This window comes from Dysidea avara, chromosome 6 (assembly GCF_963678975.1).
Source record: "Dysidea avara chromosome 6, odDysAvar1.4, whole genome shotgun sequence".
Lineage (NCBI taxonomy): Eukaryota > Metazoa > Porifera > Demospongiae > Dictyoceratida > Dysideidae > Dysidea > Dysidea avara.
The window spans coordinates 29,686,809-29,707,239 of record NC_089277.1 but is presented as its reverse complement, the minus strand read 5'-3'; the positions used below and the strand labels follow the sequence as shown (position 1 = coordinate 29,707,239).

At 37.5% G+C, this 20,431-nt stretch overlaps 1 protein-coding gene across 1 annotated transcript in view; it reads left to right on the top strand.

The window, feature by feature from the left end:
• LOC136257819 (uncharacterized) overlaps positions 1-19,635 on the top strand; it is a 202,803-nt gene extending 183,168 nt beyond the window's left edge. The window contains exons 11-13 of the mRNA XM_066051122.1: positions 11,847-11,927; positions 13,927-14,258; positions 19,341-19,635. Of these exons, the coding sequence (XP_065907194.1) occupies positions 11,847-11,927; positions 13,927-14,258; positions 19,341-19,379 (452 nt within the window). The 3' untranslated portion in view covers positions 19,380-19,635. The remainder of the gene's footprint in view (positions 1-11,846; positions 11,928-13,926; positions 14,259-19,340) is intronic.
• Positions 19,636-20,431: the final 796 nt, after the last annotated feature.

Here is a 20,431-nt window from a genome sequence, read left to right as displayed (position 1 = left end):
TCAAGTACAAACAAATCACCCTGTAGAAAGATCAGCTATAGAAGAAATCACCTTGTAGAGAGTTCAGCTACAAAGAAACCATCATGTAGAGAGTTCAGCTACAGACAAATCACCCTGTAGAGAGATCAGTTAGAAGAAGTTACCTTGTAGATCGTTCAGCTACAAACAATTCACCCTGTAAAGAGATCAGCTAGAAGAATTTACCTTGTAGAGAGTTCAGCTACAAAGAAACCATCATGTAGAGAGTTCAGCTACAAACAAATCGGCCTGTAGAGAGATCAGCTAGAAGAAATTACCTTGTAGAGAGTTCAGCTACAAAGAAACCATCATGTAGAGAGTTCAGCTGCAAACAAATCACCCTATAGAGAACTCAGCTACAAACAAATCGCCCTGTAGAAAGATTAGCTAGAAGAAGTTACCTTATAGGGAGTTCAGCTATGAACAGAGCACCCTATAGAGAGTTCAGCTACAAACAAATCACCCTGTAGAGAGTTCAGCTACAAACAAATCACCCTGTAGAGAGTTCAGTTACAAAGAAACCACCATGTAGAGAGTTCAGCTGCAAAATAAATCAATCACTCTGTTGAGAGTTCAGCTAGAAGAAGTCACCTTGTAGAGAATTAAGCTGCAAATAAATCACCCTGTAGAGAATTCAGCTACAAACAAATCACCCTGTAGAAAGATCAGTTAGAAGAAGTTACCTTGTAGAGAGTTCAGCTACAAAGAAACCACCATGTAGAGAGTTCAGCTGCAAACAAATCACCTGTAGAGAGTTCAGCTAGAAACAAGTCACCCTGCAGAGAGATCAGCTAAAAACAAGTCACCCTGTAGAGAGTTCAGCTAGAAGAAGTCACATTGTAGAGAGTTCAGCTACAAAGAAACTACCACGTAGAGAGTTCAGCTGCAAACAAATCATCCTGTAGAGAGTTCAGCTAGAAGAAGTCACCTTTAAGAGAGTTCAGCTACAAAGCAACCACCATGTAAAGAGTTCAGCTGCAAAAAACTCAATCACCTTGTAGAAAGTTCGGCTAGAAGAAGTTACCTTGTAGAGAGTTCAGCTACAAAGAAACCACCATTTAGAGAGTTCAGCTACAAAGAAACCACCATGTAGAGAGTTCAGCTGCAAACAAATCACCTATAGAGAGTTCAGCTAGAAACAAGTCACCCTGTAGAGAGTTCAGCTAGAAGAAGTCACATTGTAGAGAGTTCAGCTACAATGAAACTCCCATGTAGAGAGTTCAGCTGCAAACAAATCACCCTGTAGAGAACTCAGCTACAAACAAATATGTAGTGTAAAAAGATCAACTAGAAAAAGTTACCTTGTAGAGAGTTCAGCTACAACGAAACCACCATGTAGGGAGTTCAGCTACAAACAAATCACCTGTAGAGAGTTCAGCTAGAAACAAGTCACCCTGTAGAGAGATCAGCTAGAAACAAGTCACCTTGTAGAGAGTTCAGCTAGAAGAAGTCACGTTTTAGAGAGTTCAGCTACAAAGAAACCACCATTTAGAGAGTTCAGCTGCAAACAAATCACCCAGTAGAAAGTTCAGCTATGAACAGATCACCCTGTTGAGAGTTCCGTTAGAAACAAGGAATCCTGTAGAGAGATCACCTAGAAGTATCGCCTTGTAGAGAGTTCAGCTACAAACAAATCACCTGTAGAGAGTTCAGCTACAAACAAATCACCCTGTAGAGAGATCAGCTAGAAGTAGTCACCTTGTAGAGAGTTCAGCTATAAAGAAACCACCATGTAGAGAATTCAGCTGCAAACAAACACCCTGTAGAGAACTCAGCTACAAACAAATCGCCCTGTAGAAAGATCAGCTAGAAGAAGTTACCTTGTAGGGATTTCAGCTACAAACAAATCACCCTGTAGAGAGTTCAGCTACAAAGAAACCATTCTGTAAAGAGCTCAGCTGCAAACAAATCACTTGTACAGAATTCAGCTACAAACAAATCACCCTGTAGAGAGATCAGCTAGAAGAAATTACCTTGTAGATAGTTCAGCTACAAACAAATCACCCTGTAGAAAGATCAGTTAGAAGAAGTTACCTTGGAGAAAGTTCAGCTACAAAGAAACCATTTTGTAAAGAGCTCAGCTGCAAACAAATCACCTGTACAGAATTCAACTACGAACAAATCACCTTGAAGAGAGATCAGCTATAAGAAGTTACCTTGTAGATAGTTCAGCTACAAACAAATCTCCCTGTAGAGAGATCAGCTAGAAGAAATTACCTTGTAGAGAGTTCAGCTACAAAGAAACCACCATGTAGAGAGTTCAGCTGCAAAGAAATCACCCTGTAGAAAATTCTGCCAGAAACAAATTGCCCTGTAGAAAGATCAGTTAGAAGAAGTTATCTTGTAGAGAGTTCAGCTACAAAGAAACCACCATGTAGAGAGTTCAGCTAGAAGAAATTACCTTGTAGAGAGTTCAGCTACAAAGAAACCATCATCTAGATAGTTCAGCTGCAAACAAATCACCTGTAGAGAGTTCAGCTACAAACAAATCTCCCTGTAGAGAGATCAGCTAGAAGAAATTACCTTGTAGATAGTTCAGCTACAAACAAATCACCCTGTAGAAAGATCAGTTAGAAGAAGTTACCTTGGAGAAAGTTCAGCTACAAAGAAACCATTTTGTAAAGAGCTCAGCTGCAAACAAATCACCTGTACAGAATTCAACTACGAACAAATCACCTTGTAGAGAGATCAGCTATAAGAAGTTACCTTGTAGATAGTTCAGCTACAAACAAATCTCCCTGTAGAGAGATCAGCTAGAAGAAATTACCTTGTAGGGAGTTCAGCTACAAAGAAACCACCATGTAGAGAGTTCAGCTGCAAAGAAATCACCCTGTAGAAAATTCTGCCAGAAACAAATTGCCCTGTAGAAAGATCAGTTAGAAGAAGTTACCTTTTAGAGAGTTCAGCTACAAAGAAACCATTCTGTAAAGAGCTCAGCTGCAAACAAATCACCTATACAGAATTCAGCTACAAACACATCACCCTGTAGAGAGATCAGCTAGAAGAAGTTACCTTGTAGATCGTTCAGCTACAAACAATTCACCCTGTAGAGAGAGCACTTAGAAGAAGTCACCTTGTAGAGTGTTCAGTTACAGAGAAACCACCATGGAGATTTCTGTAATCAATATAATATTATGTGACCGGATTTGCGAAAAGGGGTCTTCCACACACATCCAATTCTGTAACCGTTGGAGACCATAACTCAGTGTTCAAGTAACATATTAACCTGAACATTTCACCATGTATTCAGCTATAGTGGTGCTCACCACTGCCCAAATATCAAGGCAATAGCTCTTTCCAATCTGAAGTTATCAATTGTCAAAGTTGGCAAATTGGATGTGTGTGGAAGACCCCTTTTCGTAAATTCGGTCACATATGTATTATACAGTATATATAATTTGTACATTTACTGATAAAATATTTAAAGTACATCTACTTCATCTTTTCTTCTTCCTGTAGTAAAGAAAAAAACATAGGTTAAAAAAGTCCCAAAGCTGGCCATAGGCCGGCTTTGGGGTATACAAATACAAAAAGAAATGAAATCTAATCCAAAACAGCCAAGCTGTAAAAAAGTGTGCGGCCCTCAGAAAGGCTATGGTGAAAAAAGATGTGAAATCCAAGGTGGCGGCCAAGAAATGGCTGTGATGGTAGGTTAATGGTAAAAATTTTAATAATGACAATTTAGGTAAATTTTGTGAAGTGGCACAAAAATTCACCTGAATTGTCGTTATTAAAATTTTTACCATTAACCTACTATCACAGCCATTTCTTGGCCGCCACCTTGGATTTCACATCTTTTTTCACCATAGCCTTTCTGAGGGCCGCACACTTTTTTACAGCTTGGCTGTTTTGGATTAGATAGTAATTATGTGCATAGTAGTAAAGTTCACATGGGATTTAAAAAAACAGTGCTGGCTATATTCTTAGTATATAGAATGGTTTACAATACTGTATTACTATTGGAATAATGCATGAAGCAGCTTGGAAATATACAGTAGAACGTAAGTATGAAAAACGTAATATCTAAAGGTGTATAGATATTCTTGGCAATGGCAAACCTATTGAAGCAAGTGGATTTCAAAGCTATTCTGTATGTTCCAAAATAGTTTCATCAATATTGTTTACCTGACATTTAAGAAACATTTTATAGCAGTTAAAGCAATACCTTGCTCACTATTGTACCACATCAGTCAGCCCAGTCAGCAATGCTGTCCAGAAAAATCCTCTTAGTAGAAACAATAGTAACAGCCACTTTCTTTGACCAAATGTAAGAGACTAACAACACTACAATTCATGTCTTGTGACCTTTGTAACTTGCTAACAATTATTATTGTGTATTATTTTTAATACCCTAGTCACTAATTATGTAACCGGAGTCACTTCATTCTACCTAACCGTCAAAATGCCATGAATGTATTGTGAGGCTTGTTTCTTATTTTGTGAGAAAGTACAAACCTCATATACATTTATCACTGTACTGCATGATTAAGCTGTACTGTAGCTAGACACTCTGTCACTCATCCTTTCTCTTATGACTGTGCATGCATTTGGGTATATCTGTTTGCATGATTTTAACAACAGTGAATAACAATATTTACTATGTCAGGTTATGTACATACATATATCCATCTGATATGGATTGCTATATTATGCTGTATATATAATCTAATCAAAAACAGCTCAGCTGTAAAAAAAAGGTGCGGCCCCCAAAAAGGCCATGGTGAAAAAAGATGTGGTGGCGGCCAAGAAATGGCTGTGATGGTAGGTTAATGGTAAAAATTTTAATAACAGCAATTCAGGTGAATTTGGTGCTGCTTGGTCTTGGCACAAAATTCACCTGAATTGTCGTTATTAAAATTTTTACCATTAACCTACCATCACAGCCATTTCTTGGCCACCACCTTGGATTTCACATCTTTTTTCACCATGACCTTTTTGGGGGCCGCACTTTTTTTTTACAGCTTAGCTATTTTTTGATTAGATTTCACTTCTTTTTGTATTTGTATACCCCAATATGGCCGGCTTTGGGGATTTTTTAACCTATCTTTTTTTCTTTACCACAAGAAGAAGAAAAGATGAAGAAGAAAAGATGAAGAAGATGTTAAACTTTAAATATTTCTGATTTTATCAGTAAATCTACAAATTATATATATATATAATACATATATTTATTACAGAAAATTCTACAAGGTGGTTTCTGTATAACTGAACACTCTACAAGGTGACTTCTTCTAGCTGATCTCTTTACAGGGTGAATTGTTTGTAGCTGAACTATCTACAAGGTAATTTCTTCTAGCTGATCTCTCTACAGGGTGATTTGTTTGTAGCTGAACTATCTACAAGGTACCTTCTTTTAGCTGATCTTTCTACAGGGCAATTTGTTTGTAGCTGAATTTTCTACAGGGTGATTTGTTTGCAGCTGAACTCTCTACATGGTGGTTTCTTTGTAGCTGAACTCTCTACAAGGTAACTTCTTCTAGCTGATGTCTCTACAGGGTCACTAGATTGTAGCCAAACTCTCTACATGGTGGTTTCTTTGTAACTGAACTCTCTACAAGGTGACTTCTTCCAGCTGATATTTCTACAGGGTGATTTGTTTGTAGCTGAACTCTCTGCATGATGGTTTCTTTGCAGCTGGACTCTCTACAAGGTAACTTCTTCTAGCTGATGTCTCTACAGGGTCACGTGTTTGTAGTTGAACTCTCTACATGATGGTTTCATTGTAGCTGAACTCTCTACAAATAACTTCTTCTAGCTGATGTCTCTACAGGGTCACTAGTTTGTAGCTGAACTCTCTACATGGTGGTTTCTTTGTAACTGAACTCTCTACAAGGTGACTTCTTCTAGCTGATCTTTCTACAAGGTATAGCTGAACTCTCTACATGATGGTTTCTTTGCAGCTTAGCTCTCTACAAGGTGACTTCTTCTAGTTGATCTCTCTGGAGGGTCATTTGTTTGTAGTTGAACTATCCACAAGGTAATTTCGTCTAGCTGATCTCTGTACAGGGTGAATTGTTTGTAGCTGAACTCTCTACAAGGTAACTTCTTCTAGCTGATCTCTCTACAGGGTGATTTGTTTGTAGCTGAACTCTCTACAGGTGATTTGTTTGTAGTTGAACTCTCTACATGATGGTTTCTTTGCAGCTGAACTCTCTACAAGGTAACTTCTACTCGCTGATGTCTCTACAAGGTCACTAGTTTGTAGCTAAACTCTCTACATGATGGCTTCTTTGCAGCTTAACTCTCTACAAGGTGACTTCTTCTAGCTGATCTCTCTACAGGGTGATATGTTTGTAGCTGAGCTTTCTACATGGTGGTTTCTTTGTAACTGAACTCTCTACAAGGTGACTTCTTCTAGCTGATCTCTCTATAGGGTGATTTGTTTCTAGGTGAACTCTCTACAGGGTGACTTGCCTGTAGCTGAATTGTCTATCAGATTAACTGGTTGTAGCTGAATTCCCTACAGAATAACTTGAAATGTAATATAATTCTATAATGGAGTAAATTATAAACGTAGCTGAATGTTCTATTAGGGTGACTGTTCTATTAGAGTATCTCGATCTCGCATTTGCTACACGTAGTTGCCTTTCGAATCATAACTCAGTGGTTTGTAATCCGATTTATCTGTTCTACGGCAAGGACTTTCTATGATGATTATTCCAGCTACATACTGAATTTCAGCTCATTGCTCTAAGCGGTTTACCTGGTAGGCGTGAAAACTAATAGTTTTTTATTCATAAAAATCGATCGCGTAATTGTGACACAGGTTGGGTTTTGTATCATATCTCCATGGTCTTTATCTCGATTCCTTTCAAACCACAAAAAGGCACTCCTACGATGGTTACTCCATCCACATAGCAATTTTAAACTCATTCCTCCAAGGGGTTTACCCTGTGGGCGTGACAGACCTTCGGCCTTATTTTACGCAAATAATCGGTAATAACTCCGTGAATGTTTATCGAATTTCTACCAAAGTTGGTACTGAGATCCGCCTTAATGCGCCCGTCAAGTGTACCGAATTTCAGCTTGATTGGAACACGCATTCATGTTTTATGGTGGATTTTGCGAAGTGTGCGAAATGAAGAAGTAGAAGAAGGAAAAAACGAAGAAATTAAAAGAAAGTTTGTTCGCTCGTATCTCGGAAATGGCTGGAGCGATTTTCTTCAAATTTGGTATGTAGACTCCCCTAACAGGCCGGCACTTCTGTAGCAAATTTGGTTCCAACCGGATTAGGGATCACAAAGCTACATAGGTGTGAAAATTGCGTTTTCTTTCTTCCTGTTAATATACTCACGGTGTGGTGCACCGGCTTCTTGGGCCGCACGACACACTATTGTGTGTCTTGATATACGCATTCTGGTATTACTATGTACATGTCTATGGTAGGGTCCGCAATCCGAAAAATCATCTTCTACAAATCAATCTCCCTACCATTGTGGGATGTTTATTGTACTATCTCATTGCTTGATCCACCATGAAACTGGAGGCACGATTGTTGTCTTCACAGAAATATTGTTTTCAGTATCTCGCAAGATGCAAAATTTATTTTTTAAATTTCGTGCTCCACACAAAGGACCGGATGAAACTTGTTACTTAGCCAAATTGTATCCAGAGTTGTTGTAGTTAAAAAGTATGTACAGAAATAAGTAAATGATTTGCTGGGTGCCCGGCACAGGGTTGCTTTCTTTGTAAAAACAGATAAAGAGATGCGAAGTTTCGAATTCAAACTGCCCTACCACCCAGGGCAAGAGAAGCCAACTCTTCCTCATAGTATTTTGATACGGTTGGATGCATAGTCTGTCTATGCTGTTAGTTTGGAAAAGATCTGAGACTTCTCACCATCTGGGTGATGAGCGTCAAAATTCTCTGCAACATCAAAGAATTGTGTCACGTTTTCTAGCCATTTCCAGCGCTTCTGCAGCCACAACAATCATCAATTATAAACTAAAATTATGGCAAATTATGGCAAAAGATGTCCCTGGACGTTTGGTAGCAGCGGTTGTCAATTATTGTTTCATCCATGGCTTCCACTCCTCGCTCTAAGCTATGCATCAAGGGAGGCAGCAAAATCGTCCAAATTTGACTTCACCTCTCACGCTCCACAGCAGCTTCAAATCTTCACTAGATCACCCTACATCACCATTATGCTGCAAAACATCCAAAAGCAAACCGAAAAAAGCACAAAATCTTTCATTTTTGATTCGAGCTGGGTGGAGCTCCTGGTGAGCTGCTGGTATACTGCATCATATGAAATCACAGAAACACCAACTATACTACCGCCAAACGTTTTGATCCATCATTTATCATCATGCTAAACAAAATTAAGTGACCAGTGTGGCATCAGAAGTACTGGAAAATACTTTGGTACCATTGAGAGAATCCCTTGAAATGATGTACGAAAATTTTGACGTTCTTCACCCAGATGGTGAGAAGTCTCAGATCCTTTCCAGACTAACAGCATATAGACAGACTATACATCCAACCTTATCACATCACTATGAGGAAGAGTTGGCTTTTCTTGTCTTGGCTGGTAGGGCAGTTTGAATTTGAAAATTTGTATTTCGTTTTCTGCTTTTTGAGAGAAAGCAACCCTGTGCCGGAACCCAGTAAATCATTTGCTTATTACTGTGCATACTTTTTAACTACATTAACTCTAGATAATATCTAGCTAAGCAGCAAGTTCTATCCTGTCCTTTGTGTGGAGCACGAAATTTTAAAAATAATTTTTGCATCTCACGAAACACTACAGTCGATATTTCTGTGAAGACAACTATCGTGCCTCCGGTTTCATGGTGAATCTAGCAATGGGATACCACAATGAACATCCCACAGTGGTAGGGGGATCGATTTGTAAAAGTTGATTTTTCGGATTGCGGACCGGATTGCGGACCCTACCTATGGTAGGGTCCGCAAACCGAAAAATCGATATCTTCAAATCGACTTACAAACTATAGTCATGTGTAGGGGTAGGTCTAATCAAGTAAACACTAGAGTGGCAGCAAATTTTGTCCATCTCTTCTAGTGAAAATAACGCTAAATACCTTGAATTCAATCGATTTTTCACCGTCGTAATTTGCAATGTTATTCTTTTGGGCCAAAACTCTCTCTCAAGCTTTGAGAGGTTGTCCACTCTTACTATGGAGTATAGGTAGTTTAATATAATTAATTAATATTTGGTGGTAGCGTCACGAACATCATCGATCGGCGAAAAAAAGACGTTTCGTGATCTGGAGCACAGCAGACTTGCAGGATATACTACAACATTTACTGCAGTGATCACCTCCAAGCCAAGTACCTGTGTGCAGAATATGGTGTGGATTGAAGTTTGTTGACCATCTGGCTGAGACCAACCTCGCCAGATTTAGCGAAAAATTCCTCCCCGATCCAACAAATAATGCAGTCTCATGCACATAAGTACCCTTAAGTGTGTTGAATTATGGAAATGATTACTCAGCACAAGTACAAACTTCTAGCGAAGGCTAGATTACGAACACTCCAATCAATTACGGCATGCGAAACGCAATTTATTGCACAAAACCAAGCCTCTCGTAGCTAATATGCAAAAATATTGTGGAATATACTTGACAACTACTCTGAGTGCAGTTAAATAGATTGTTGATCAATGTCAGTAACATTATGTATCAAAAATCAATTTCTGACTGTTCTATAAGAATTTCTGACTGCTCTATTGGAGAGTTTCCTTTAAGTTATACATATTATAGCTATGTTGCATTGGTGTAAATTGACCTATATATTAATGCTGACATATTGCATGCTATAGTAAAATCATTGTGCCTTTTTCTGAAAAAATCTTCTTCCTCATACTCAACAGGGTTAAAAGGAATAGTCTAGGCATATAGCATCTGCATTTTCATTATGATACGCAATGTACTATAATTTTGGTATGTATATGCTGAGCCCACTTATGCATGGGGGCAGTATTAGCAATTAATAATTATAGTAGCTCTCAAAAGCAGAAACCAAGGTGAACGTCACTACACAAAAATAGTGAGTATTGTGGCAGACATTAGTAGTGACGTTCACTACATTTAGTAGTGACCTTCACTAGTTTGTTTTTACTGTGAAGGGTTTGCTCCAATTCCATAGGTGATGGTATGGAACAGTGGCTCTGCCGACTACTGTGAGGAAAAGTAAATAAAATCAAAAGTTGAGATATACGCCTGAAAGCAATCTTCAGGCCAACAGTTTAATGTATGTACATTTTGTATATCCTATCTGTGTGGGTCACTCTTATACATTCCATGTAATTTTCCAAACTACTAAAATTCTACCTCAAAAACTTCGAAATCAGGACCCAGTGCAGGACAACTATTTGAATTTTGTGAAAAGATCTTAATATGGTAATACAACAATGTCATCGCGATAATTACTATGACATGTGACTATACTGCTCTTATTAAATGTTTGCTCTAATCCATTATAACTATGTCAATTTTCAAGTTCCAGTAAATCATCCGATTGGCACCTCATTATAACAATTAATATCAAAATTTCTTCCAAATCACAAATAACTAAACTTCATTTTTAGAAATTTTGTGTCATAGAAGTAATACTATGTTTTAATGTCTTGCACAGAATGTGATAATAGTTACTAGACATGATTGAGACTGAATAAGTTGCAATTGGTACTTTAGTACAAAATTAGCTACCAGGAAATATCATGGCTTTGTATGATAGTTTTCCATGCAGATGTGATTTCAAGGCATGTAAGAACTTGTCTGGAGAACATACCATCTGACCTTGCATGCTACTGCATCTGAGTATCACATGACAATAGATGATCAGATAATTATAAGCTCTGATTTAACTATCAAAAAGGTGTGCATGATTATAACTATGCTGCATGACCTGCATAGCTATAGCTATATAGATCTGGCCATGCACTCAAGACCTCTGGACTCCATCCTTGCTACAGAAATGATCATCTTACTGTGCTCGCAGTGATTTATAATCATATCAAGTCAGCAATATTACATTGACTTCCGTAAAACTTTCAATTTTAGTATTGCACAATAAATTGCGTTATAGGCTAACCGAAAAATTTACCGTCAGTAATTAAGCCATCGCTGTAAGTTAAGTTTATACTAGCTTTGAACAATCATTTCCATACTTCAGCACACCTAAAGGTGCTTATGTGCACGAGACTGCAGCATTTGTTGGATCGCGGAGGAATTTTTCGCTAAATCGGGTGAGGCTGGTCTCAGCCAGATGGTCAACAAACTTCAATCCACACCATATTCTGCACACAGGTACTTTACTTGGAGGTGATCACTGCAGTAAATGTTGCAGTATTTCCTGCAAGTCTGCTGTGCTCCAGATCACGAAACGTCTTTCTTTTCGCCGATCGGCGATGTTTGCGACGCCACCACCAAATATTAATTAATTATATTAAACTATAACCTCTCAAAGCTTGAGAGAGAGTTTTGGCCCAAAAGAATAATATTGTAACTTACGACGGCGAAAAATCCATCGAATTCAAGGCATTTCGCGTTATTTTCACTAGAAGAGATGGACGAAATTTGCTGCCATTCTAGTGTTTTCTTGATTAGACCTACCCCTACACATGACTATAGTTTGTAAGTTGATTTGAAGATATCGATTTTTCGGTTTGCAGACCCTACCTATGATAAATATGTATCATACAGCACAAGTATGGTACAAAATACATGCATGGTTTAGAATGCATAAATCTGTATAATCTTTTATAAGTACTACTGATTGATTTCCAATTACAAAGAACATAAAATATTTGACAATGTACAACCACAAAATAATATTAAATTACTAGGCTGTTAATTTCACTATAGGGGTCAAACAGTTTTCTACTAGTTTAGAGGCAGCTCCTCCTGCCAATTTGGTTTATCGACACCCTGCAACAGAACCAGAAGGTGAAATACAATAATATTGTATAACATCATGTGTAATTATATTCTAACTTGTTTACACATTTATATAGTAGATCATATGTGACTGAATCTGGGAAAACCAGTCTTATTGCCATCAGCAGATTCTCTTTTTTACCAAGAACACAAAGTTACATGAATAAACTATCTATCAAAATCTTCCGACTTAAGAAGTCTGCTTTTGCTGGCTGCTTTTCCCAAGCTCAATGGCAATCCGTACATGCAGTGTGTGGCCTTAATGGAGTTCTGGTCAGCCTGGGGATGGCTGTATGTGGCTGTACAGCTCCGTGGAGTTGAATAAAGACCTGTGTTGTGATTTCCATTCATTTAAGCCAGTTTTGATACCTGAATGCCAATAACTTGGCCTAATTCATCCCTACACTTTCCTTTCCGATTCTTTAAACAGCCTCTTGCCCTCCTTCTGGTCCCCCACCACCCTTCCCTTTTGGAGCTTTCCTGATACAGTCAACCTTGGTTTAAAATTGATCTCAAATGGTGAGAAACTTAGTTATTGGCTACTTGCACTCTTGTACAGTGGATGCTCTGTCAGGTAAGGAATTGGTATAAAATGTGTGAAAATTTGGTATACATAGCTTCAACCATTGGCAAACTACAACACACTAAATACTGTACTTAAAACCAGCATTTCTCAGTACTTTTAAATAGGCAATAAGACCGGTTTTTCCAGACTGGGTCACATATACTGTAACTATAGTATTCCTTTAAACAACTGTGAAAAAGCCTGTTCATACAGTAGGTCAGAATCCTGAGGTTAGGAGGCAGATAATCCCCAAACTACTGACTCAATCATCCACTTTTAACTACATTATGTGACCATCTGTCCTACAAGTTCCTCTCACTATTTTTGTACTTACAAAAAATGTATTTCTTTATGTATATTATTTTGCCGAGTGCTTCATTGGCATCGAGTCCAAGCGCCAAGTGCTTTATTTTTATATAGCATGAGCAAGGCAAATGCTTTAAATGATTTATGGAACTTTCTAGTCGTGTAGCTTCACCATACTCTAGGTTAATACATGTTGCACAAATTATTAGCAACCTGAATGCACACAAAGTAGTTTAACAAAGTAACCCACACATATATAGTTCACCATAGTTTGGAATAGTAAACATTCATCGGCAGGTTTTGGTCACAGCCCACAATCAATTCTATTGTGACACATAGTGAATATTTCCGTGATATCTCCAGGACTTGTCCATTTACGTTAACAAACATAACAACAACGTTACCTTCTCCCACCCATCATTGAAGCATTTAGGTATGTCTATAAAAGCAATCTAGTGGTAGGATTCGTATTGGCTGGAACGATCGACCACTCAGCACAGCAAGGGCTATCAGCCTTCACCTGTTTGGGTGATTAGTCGTACTAGCGTGAGCACTGCAGGCTATTAGCTTACACTAAAGCACACGGAAAATGTACTTTTATTGCCCACAAAGAGTGCTTATTGCACAGCAAAGAGTGCTTTATTACAATAAAGTACTCTTTGCTGTGCAATAAAGTACTCTTTGCTGTGCAATAAAGTACTCTTTGTGGGCAATAAAGCGTAATTGCCCTAAAGTGTACTTTATGAAATTTAAAGTACACTTTTTTCTTTGATCTTGCCCATGCAAAGTTCTATAAATGTATAGTTCTATAAATGTATATATAGTTTGGTACAAATAAATTACTTTAAATATAAAGTAAACATTTTATGTGCAGTAACATGTGTAAATCACTGCACCTTTACATGTACTATGATCCTCAAAAACTGTTGTTTAATCTACATGTATCTCAACTTATTGCAATGTTGTAGGGACAATTCTTTTTTACAAACTGAATACATAATTTTGTAGTTCTGGATTATAATGTTTGTTTATGCATACAGTTAGTAGTTAATTGTAATCCGCTCTAACAATAGTTACATTTAAGGATTGAACTGATATGTACATAAGTAGGTACTTTATAGTAAAAATTTTTAACAGGTTCCTTTTCTGTTGAGTTCCGTGTTTTTATTGAGTATTACAGCAAGCTAGTTGATGTGTTGGTGGAAGTCAAATATCTTCTGAAGTACTTTGTTGAAGAGAAAGTGATATTACCACGAGAGGCAGAAAATATCACTGTGGTCACTTCATCCAAAAGAGCTACTGAATTATTATTGACCAATATATCAGCTCCTTTACAAGCTGGATTTAAAGATTGCTCTGCTAACTTTTACAAATTACTAAATATTTTAAAGCAACATGGAACTATTGCAGCAGTGCAATTGTGCAATGAAATCGAGAAGAAGTTGCCAACAACCACATCTGATAATCAAGTTAGTAGTAAGGAATGTAGCAATAATACTAGTACTGTTAAATGTACAGAAATAATATCACTCTGTTAGTCATGTAATAATTCAATATTTTTCACATAAAACAAAACATTATTATGCTTAACATCTGTAATGTCATGCTATATCGTACTATTGTACTGTATAGTAGGAACCACAAAGGAGTAGGCATGGTCCACGAAATAGCATCACCCAAAAACCATCCTCAATTTTCCCTGATGACGATGAGATAGTATTGGTTAGGTAAAACTAAGCCCAAACAAGCTTTCAACAAGTTGCTGTGGTATTTTTAAAATAATTTATTTAACGGAATTTTCTACTGACTGCCTAACTGACTGACTGCCTGACTGACTGATGCCTTCAGACAAGCGTAACTCAATAATGGCTAAAGTCTACGTACTTGATTTTTTCACTGTTTGGCATCACTTGGTACCTTTGGGCACACCGCAGCTGTACATACAATGCATTCTTTATGGACTTACCAGTGTTCTCCTTTCATCTTTGCTGGCAGCGAAAAGTATCAATTTGGCACATGATGGCATCTCTTCGTAATGGAAATCGTCCGTATTTTTCATAGTGGCTGTTTTGATAGCAGAGATGCTTTTCGAGAAGTTCTCAATTTGTACTGCTGTGTAACAGGTTGAACACAACCAACAGCAAAGATAATGGATACTTTACTTTTCAGATGATAATTGATATAACTGAGGCATGCAGCACCATTTCTTTTGATATGCATGGATTGCAGAGGTGCTTTTCAAGCAGTTCTAGATCTGAAATGCTGTGTAACATAGCTGACAATGAAGCGTAATGGATACTTCACTTTTCAGACAATAATTGATATAGCTGGGGCACACAGCACCATTTCAGATGCGGTATGCACGGGGTTCACCAGTCGGAATAATAATATTAACAAATAGAGTTAACAAACAAGTACACAGAAAAATTTGGAATTTTCAACTAGAGTAGGGACCATAGCTCATCGATAAAAAGTACTGAAACAAGCTGGAGTAGTGCACAATATTAAATCACAGTGAAACAATAAGTAGTGTTATACCCTACTGTGCTCTGCATGCACAGCGCACATTTTGTGTATGCATTATTTTCGTTTAAACATGTTTTAGGGGAAGTACCCAGGCCTCCCCCAAAGACATTATGCACTTCTAATCTGAACCCCCTTCCAGAAAATCCTAGCTACGTCTCTTGATGATTGCTAACTAAAAGAAGTGGGTAAATACAGTAACAGAGTTTCTTAACTCAAATTTTCTGGAGGAATGTCCTCAGATGTTATAATATAATAATTTTATCAGATACTTTTTTTTTCTTTGATCCTGCATCTACATTTTCTTTTTTCTCTTTTAGCCCTAAAGAGAGAAAAGAAATTTCTTTAAGGTATTAATATGCTAGATAACAGTGGTACAGTGGAACCTCCCTTATCCGGACCTCTATTATCCAGGCACCTCCATTGTCTGGACAGCCCAAATTGGTCATGTGGCTTGTGTTTATTTACCATAATCAAACGGTACGGTCGTACCGTTTAAGTAGGAATCCCCTTGAAATTTTCGCGCGCCACACAAAATTCCGCCTTTAAAAATCATCCTAGAGTTATCTTACGAGACGAAAATCACCTTTACGGAATAGTACTAGTCCATATAATACATAAAATAGCATTAAACACAACAAAACGCTTACAAGTGGCCGGATACAGAATTTTAAAAATCGCAAAAACTTAGAATTTTAGACTGACTGCCTGACCACAGTCACAAACCTAGAGGCCAAACAAAGCAGTGCACGGCCACCATTTTACGTTACAACAACAAACTCACCAGTGGGATGTGCCTTTTGGGGTTCTGACGAGTGTGTGCCCGCTGCGCCTTGTCTTTTCTTTTCACACACTAGTATCTTCAATCTGCTTGTCTTCTTCTTCATCCAACCATAGATCCTTTACACCCGATCTATGATCCAACAAAACCATAATTTTATCGAGTCGTTAATTTTCCTTATCAACACTTTCTTTAAGCAGCATAGCTGAGACGCCACCAGGTTATTTAAGACGTTTAGACTACGCTACTGTACACGGAGTAATAGATTATATATTCCTTACTTATATAATCTATGATGGAGGCTATACTATACGGAGGTACCGGTACTATAGATAGCTTTCACGATAGGTCACAGGATCACGCCCATTCTTCATTCTACGCATTATCGATCTATCTATTGAAACCACGATGACACACCCCTTTTGCACTAGCTGTATTTCAGTGACCACGCACCTTCAATTTGGAAGACTGACTCGAGATACTCTATAATGGACCAAAACCACACCCCTTTTGGGCAAGCGCACATCTTTGCAGGCTGACTCGAGATACTCTAACACAGCAGTCATCCTAATAGAACAGCCACATGTTTATAGCTAGCTGTAGCTATGCCTTAACAAAAAAACTAAACAAACTAGTTAGTATATTAATAATTATAAGTTTAAAAATAAAGTAGGAATCCAAGCAATAAAAAGTAGTGAAACAAGATATGAACAATGGTAGCTATTACAGCATAGCTTGGTGGGAAATTCCTACTTTGGCATTGAACACAAAATAATGTCTATATCATGCCAAAGTAGGGATTTCCCACCAAGCTATACTGTAATAGCTACCATTGTTCATATCTTGTTTCACTACTTTTTATCGCTTAGATTCCTACTTTATTTTTAAATTTATAATTTTTAATATACTAGTGAAGTTTGGTTTAGATGAAAGTACAAGGAGGGAGCCTAAAGGTTGCTGTTTACCTGTTTGGTGGCTTGTTTATTCTACTAATAATAACTATCACTTGGTTGCTAGGTGATAATGCATTTTTACAGCCCAGGGGAGTAACCATGAATGCCCTGTAGTGACTTCCTCCTCTGCCCACTAAACTGCATAACACTAACTAGGGATGCGCCGATTTTGCCGGCAAAATTTTTGGAAAACTACGTTGGTAAAAGCAAAGAGCAAAATGCTGGAAAAATAGGTGGAAAATTGGAAAAATGGGCACCAAGGAATGGCAACGTGGCACATTTTGTATGATAAAGATCGAGATACTCTAATAGAACAGTCACGCATAGTATTAGGACAACATATGCTCATAGGAAATGGTGACTAAAGATCGAGATACTCTAATAAAGCAGTCATTACGTACGAAATATTCTAATAGAGCAGTCACACATACTTGTAAGCTAGAGATACTGCAATTAATTTTTACTGATGCTCAGCAAAATAGAAAAATTTAGAGCAAAATATTGAGCAAAATAGGTAAAAAATAAAAGAATTGCTGGAAAGAAAAGTAGGTGGAAAAAAAAGCAAAATAGGCTCATCCCTAGCACTAACTGATAGCAACAACAACACTACTTGTATTTAAGTTAGTCACTTTAGCATAATAGTATGTTATTCTTAGTTACAGACATTTCTGAGATATGGACAGTAGTATGTACCAGACTGTCCGGATAAGAGAGGTTCCACTGTAGATGTAGGATTTAATAAGAAAAATGAAGTTTCTGATAATGTGTATTATAATTATTATAACATCTGAGATTACTCCTCCAGAGAATTTTGAGTTAAGAAACTCTGTTATTGTATTTAGCCACTTCTTTTAGTTAACAATCATCAAGGGCATAGCCAGGATTTTCTGGAAGGGGGTTCGGATTAGAAGTGCATAATGTCTTTGGGGGAGGCCTGGGTACTTCCCCTAAAACACATTTGAATGAAAATAATGCATAAACAAAATGTGCCCTTGGGCAATGACATTACAGGTGCTGATTGAGCATCTAATTAGCGAAAACCTACACACTGCTGTTTATGCAGCTTATAGAAACTATAAACTATTGTAATACAAACTAATCTTCACTTCCAAACATACTGACACCAACTCCACTGAACTTCTTCACACAGCCCTCCACATTTGAGTACTAGGGTTGGCAATAGTTTCTTCCGGGTATACATTATTCTCTGTTGGTCCAGTGTTGCTAGTCTTCAGACTTGGCTTTACTCCAATATATTTCAAACATCACTTGCGACAAATAAAGAAAACATTCGTCATGTAAATATACATCAACTATTCATGATTTGTGCTAACTTGACACACGTACAACATGACCACTCAATGTTTATCACAGCTGCTTCCTTGTGTGTTTAAACCAACAGTCTTTCTAGTATCATCCTGAGCCATCCACGTGCTTGATCACACAAGGTCTTTGCATGATTAAGTATGTGGGCAGCTGGGGACGAGACTACAGTCTTTCGCCATTTCCCACATGCATCATGTGCACTATTGATCACATGATTCAATACCTAATTCATTGATGATGTCAGTACAGAGCCACACCAGTGTGCAAGGTAGCTACTAGAGAGCTCCAGGCTGTAAGACTTTTAATTTTAAACATGTATGCTTTTGAAAGGGAGGTTTGTCCGAACCATCCGACCCCCTGCCTATGCTCTTGATCATAACTGCAGTGCAAGGATATGAGTATAGCAGATAACAGTAGCAGATTTTATAACATCTGAGGACATCCATCCAAATAATCACATAGCTATACTGCAGGGCAAAGGCTATGACTAAGCTATATTTTTGATTGTTCTATTAGAATAGTTATTTGACTGCTCTATTAGAGTATCTCAATGCAGTAAATAGGTTTACTATTTAGTAGTGTTAGCTAAATGAATTGCATATTACTACTGAAGTACAATGCTATGTTAGGAGTTTGCTTTTATATATTAGCAATACAGCAATAATAAAGCTAGTTAGACTACCACCGAGTTAAACTTAAAAAGGAGGTTTTTCAATACATTAGAAACTAGATCTGCCACCTAGTTCACAATTACATATAATACAAGAAGTAGAATAAAATTATCAATTTTATAAGCTAGTGGGGGTGATTACAACAAAAGGGAGACCATCACCTATGTACTTGTATATTTATAATAATTAGTGACAAACCTTGACTAAAATATTGTGTATTCTGTAGTTACAGTACAATTAAGTTGTCATAATGTATATTTGTACTGTGTATAGTTAACTGGTTTTCTTGCATTGTAGGTTGTGACTTCCTGTGAAGAGAAGATCGAACATATCTAGTTAGCATACGTGTGAATATTTCTATTAAATTTCTGTAGTATTTAGAATATGCATACAGTAGTTTTATAGATCCACAAACTATTAGGTTTTTTTGTGCACTGTGTATTGTTACCCCTAACTGAATTTATTAGACTTTTACATTAGTTTCTTATTTTTTTAGTATTGTATGCAGCACTAGGTCAATTCTCTACATATTTTTGTAGCTATTGTTTTAGAATTAGAAGTAGTAAATGTATTACATCATTTTAATGGAAAGTCCAGCATGAGCCATGCCCTCCTCCTTTTCATCTTCCCTCACTCCAATTTTCAAGTTTCAGCTTTTAATGTAATTGCATGCTATAATGTATGCATAAAATTTGAACAGGGGTGCTGTACAGTACTTTACCATGACATATTAAGAGGGAGCAAAAGTCATTCTCTCTAAAACCAGGTAGTTACAGTTACAATTAATCCAGATAAGCCCCCTTTTTGCAGATCTGGTCACATATCACATAACAGGTCATATCTAAGTACCAGAATTTAAGATACATCTAAATTTTATAGTCACTCACCAGTGCATGGCAATATCATTATGGTAGGAAACATTGTGAATTAAACAAATGTCAATGTGACATCTTTGGCCCAGTTTATTTCTCCAAGGATACAGTGAACTGCATAACGTATCTCATCTATGGCCTGCCACTCCCAAGTTTTTGCTGTGTATCTTATGGAATAGTCTAGGGATGCTGTATATTCAAAATAATTATGAGATATTCCATTAATTTTGAACACATATTTTACTGAAACAGTTAACTACAGAATGCCGCATGAAAGTTGTCTATAACACAGTTTTTGGTGCTGCATCACTGACACCTATGCATTACACCAAATAGCTCTACTGCACAACTGAATTTCCCTACCCTGTACTCATGACCAGCCACAAAGAGGCTGTAATGATCATGTATACTAGCTAATGATTGTGGGGAATGAAGTTGTGTTTGTGACAGCATCCACATTTTGAGCAACAATTATGTTCTTTCCCATGTTATACAGACAATGAATACAGTATTGAA